The 3,741-nt window shown below is 51.6% G+C and overlaps 2 protein-coding genes across 5 annotated transcripts in view; one reads left to right on the forward strand and one right to left on the reverse strand.

Annotated features, from left to right (window-relative positions):
* On the forward strand, nucleotides 1-3,360 carry map1lc3b (microtubule-associated protein 1 light chain 3 beta). Of its 2 annotated transcripts, none has more exons than XM_057052455.1 (4): nucleotides 1-294; nucleotides 1,317-1,372; nucleotides 2,166-2,272; nucleotides 2,359-3,360. In XM_057052455.1, exons 1-4 carry the CDS (start codon nucleotides 255-257, stop codon nucleotides 2,531-2,533), a joined length of 378 nt encoding a protein of 125 aa, XP_056908435.1. In that variant the 5' UTR covers nucleotides 1-254; the 3' UTR covers nucleotides 2,534-3,360. The 2 variants fall into 2 exon arrangements, with proteins under 2 accessions (XP_056908435.1, XP_056908434.1); XM_057052454.1 differs by lacking the exon at nucleotides 1-294 and adding an exon at nucleotides 543-747.
* Nucleotides 2,618-3,741, reverse strand: part of zcchc14 (zinc finger, CCHC domain containing 14) — a 16,117-nt gene continuing 14,993 nt past the window's right edge. For 2 of the 3 annotated variants that reach the window (XM_057052304.1, XM_057052303.1), the window contains exon 13: nucleotides 2,618-3,741. This exon is cut by the window's right edge and continues 665 nt beyond it. The gene's annotated coding sequence lies outside the window, so the exon portion shown is untranslated. The other variant, XR_008953341.1, reaches the window with a different exon arrangement.

Here is a 3,741-nt window from a genome sequence, read left to right on the forward strand (position 1 = left end):
TTCGGCGAATTTGCGGAAGCGGTGACGTCACGGGTCAGCTGACGCCGTTGTTTTGGCAGGCTCGCGCTCGCGCTCGCGCCGACAACAACACCACATCAGCAGCGCCGAAGAAGAAGAAGGAAGCGGCGGCAGCAGCCTGCTCAAAGGTCCCTCGGCAGCGCCCACGACCCGGCCCGCACGCTCACACGCCCGGCTCCGCTCGCTTTGGCCCCGCCGCCGCCTCAGGGTCGACCCGCTCGCGACTTGGACGCAGGATGCCGTCAGAAAAGACCTTCAAACAGAGACGGAGCTTCGGTACGTGTTTCCGCCGCGGCCTCGGGCTCTGCGGCAGCCGGGCTGGTGCGCAGCTCCGCGGCTGGTAGAGGCAGAAACTCCCGGTGGATTGGACCCGTAGGCGGAAGTCCGCTCCCTAAATAAAGCCCGTTGAGATACCGTGGTTTTTATAGGCGTGTGCGCTTGATTAAGAATAGGATTAGGCTGTTTCTGGGACGCGCGTGTGTGTGTGTTGGGGGGGGGTAGAAAAACAAAGCGGTGTCTAAATGCGGGCAGAGCTGCAGAATTGGGGGATGGGACGAACTCTGGGGCGGCCCGGACCGGCGGCGGCAGCCTCTCCTTCGGTGCCAGCAGGCCGCCTGATCGCGACCTTTATCCCGCCGAATACAGGACTTTTCCGGGCAGACTCGGCACCGAGCTCCGGGGCTGTCTCGCCGGGCTGGTGCAGACTCGCAGACCCGGGACCCGGGGCAGGTGAAGCCGCAGGGGGGAGCAGCCTGTCGCCGTCGGCCCGCACGTTGGATTAAGTCTTATTCAACTTACTGAACAGCTGCGGCGTAAACGGCGCCAGCAGTTGGGACTTTAATGGCCATTCTATTGAAAAATGGCCTCCTGAAGCAGGAAAACTGTCCCGAAAATGATAAGAAATGGGACGTTATTGGTAACTTTTCAAGTCTAAGAGAATGTTGCCCACATTTCTCTCCAATTAAATTTGGAAAAAGCACAACAAAGAGACTCGACTGACCTGAAATGGGCCCAGCTGGGGTTCGGCGGGGGACTTCTCCCAGTCTTTCTTTTTATTATAATGTGTCTTTGGTTTTAAAGGCTGCATTTTAATCATAAAGGAATTGTTACTCATGTAAAAGGCACATCGTGTCTTCCTTTTTGCCACCGAACGGTGGGTGTGGGGAGTGTAAACAATACACACTTGAGGCTAACCTGCCCCTCCATACGCCCCCCCCCTCCACTCTGATGAATGGATGTTTTAAGGGACCAGAGCAGCCCTGCACATGTTCCACTGATGTTGTTCTTCTGTCCCACAGAACAGCGAGTAGAAGATGTACGACTGATCCGGGAGCAGCACCCCAACAAGATACCCGTGAGTCCAACGTGCTTGTCCGGGTTGGAAGAGGGTAAATTGTGTGAAGGGTTCATACAGGAAGTGCACAAACCTGTACTAGAACCTGTTAAGCCGCTGGGATCAGGCGTCGCTCTTTAGGTTGATCCTTGTAAAGTTGTGTCAGCTGCCCGGCGGCCGCCAGGAAACAGATGCACACCTCGTTGCTCGGGTTACCGTCCCGGCATACGGACCGCCGGGCGCCATCTGCTGTCCTGCTGCTTTAGAAGGAGCCCGCTCGGTCTCCTGAGCAGGAGTGTTGCTGGAATAAAAGCCCAAACAGGAAGCCACAACAGGTCATGTGCTTCCATCCTGGGCTGCACAGGCGCAGATATATGCTTCGTCATCATCGTCATCATCATCTGGAACAACCTTCCTGTTATCGCTGCTGCCTGTGTGTTTAATTAAAGCTTGATTAAGGACTGGTTTTCTGTTGGAGGGCTTTTGAACGTCATCGCTTGCGTTGTCCTCGGCTACAAAACGAAACTCTAGCAGCATCTATTTATAGACTTGTCACGATGGGAAGAGGAACAGCCGAAAGAGGGAAATGAAATTTAAAAATACCCATTTTGTAGTAATAGAGTTGGGCGTCCACCCAGATCGGATGTTTTGGGAGGTTCTTTCATTTCCAGGTTTTAGCAGCTAAAATCCTCACACCGAGGTCACGAAGCCTTTTTATTCCTATCAAATAACATTTATATTCCTGTCTTTGGTCCTCGGCTCCAGAACCCCGACACCAAAGAGACGGTTGATCCTGACTGTCTTCCCTCTGCAGGTGATCATCGAGCGGTATAAAGGAGAGAAGCAGCTTCCCATGCTGGACAAGACCAAGTTCCTGGTGCCGGACCACGTAAACATGAGCGAACTCATCAAGATCATCAGGTACGCCGCTCTTGTCTTGCTCCCAGGCCGACTGCGCGTTCTCCTCTGCGGCTCTTCTGACCTGTTATTCGTCGTCTGTCCACCAGGAGGCGCCTCCAGTTAAATTCCAACCAGGCCTTCTTCCTCCTGGTCAACGGCCACAGCATGGTGTCGGTGTCGGCTGCCATCGCTGAGGTCTACGAACAAGAGCGGGATGAGGATGGCTTCCTCTACATGGTGTATGCCTCCCAGGAGACCTTCGGCACCACCCACCTCCTCTAAACCCCCCCCCCCTTTCCTTTGGACAATCATTTTTGGTTTTGCTCCTCCGCCTCCTTTAATTGCTTTTCTTTTTAGCTGAATCTGGCTGAATCTGGTGACCGATCCCATTTCAATTTTGGGTAAAAGTGTAAAAAGCCAAACAGACACGCACACAAACCCATTTAGACAAACACACATTTGATATTTTAGTGGTTTTGAGGAGTCGTTTCTGCTCGTGTGTGTAAATATGTATTGCAGGTTTTGAGAGCGTGGAGGCGGTGATGGTCGAGGCTTCCCTGTGTACGCCGGGCATTCGCCCACGGGACCGCGGACAGTGGGACGCAGCTTTAGCTGTGGACGTGGACGATTGTAAATAGCAACAAAAGAAATGCCTTGTCTAAGAATGGGACCCTGGGGGGTTCCGGGGGGGGGGTTCCAGGTAGTGGTACCAGGTTACTTCAGGACACTACTGCACGTATGAGGCTGGAGTCATTATGAGTGTTTCCAAGTTATCCTAACTTCTGAGGCCCCTGCAGTTATCTGACACTTGTGTGCGTTTCAGTCTCTCCTCACCATCTTCTCCATAAACTGTTTAGCTGCTTTTATCTGTTTTTAGGAACATCACTGTTATTAATTTAATGTAATTGGTTTTTTTTTAATTCTATTGTCTTTGTACTGACTCCAAACGTGTCTTTTTGACCAGTGTTGAAGAGAGGAGTCGCTTCTGTGTTGTGTTTTTGGACTCTCTCTCTCTCTCTCTCTCTCTCTAACACACACAGTGCAATATCATACAGCTTCTTATGTATTCTGTTTATATTTTTGTAAACAATAAAAGTAGGAAAAAAACAGAGTCTTGTTTTTATTGAGCCTCCTCCAGCCCTGAGCAGCTGGCCCGTCTCTTGTGTGTTGGACCGATCAGGATCGTGAGACGGGATCGGGAGGAACTTTATTGCCCAACATGTAACGAAAACAAACGTTTGAAAGAAAAGAAGCAGATTAAAAATGGGTCAACGCGAGAGTCCGCTCGCTCCGGCAGATCTGAACCATTAACGAGACGACGTGCATCTGTACTCCACCCCCCCGAATCCTGATGAAATTTCGCAATACAAAAAAACCTAAATCAGAAGCAGGTTAAGGCGGAAAACGTACATTTATAAATAAATAGCCAGCGCCTCTACACAGCCCCCCCAGGGTGACGGAGAACGTCTTCTTGAGGACGACGCGTCCTC

This window comes from Takifugu flavidus, chromosome 13, assembly GCF_003711565.1.
Source record: "Takifugu flavidus isolate HTHZ2018 chromosome 13, ASM371156v2, whole genome shotgun sequence".
NCBI classification, from domain to species: domain Eukaryota; kingdom Metazoa; phylum Chordata; class Actinopteri; order Tetraodontiformes; family Tetraodontidae; genus Takifugu; species Takifugu flavidus.

Bases quoted from the DNA above. Each gene is read 5' to 3' on its own strand.
- map1lc3b (XM_057052454.1), top strand. From the start codon at position 567: ATGGGACGAACTCTGGGGCGGCCCGGACCGGCGGCGGCAGCCTCTCCT. The intron at 748-1,316 runs GTGAAGCCGCAG...TCTGTCCCACAG, and splicing joins AGACCCGGGACCCGGGGCAG to AACAGCGAGTAGAAGATGTA. The intron at 1,373-2,165 runs GTGAGTCCAACG...TTCCCTCTGCAG, and splicing joins AGCACCCCAACAAGATACCC to GTGATCATCGAGCGGTATAA.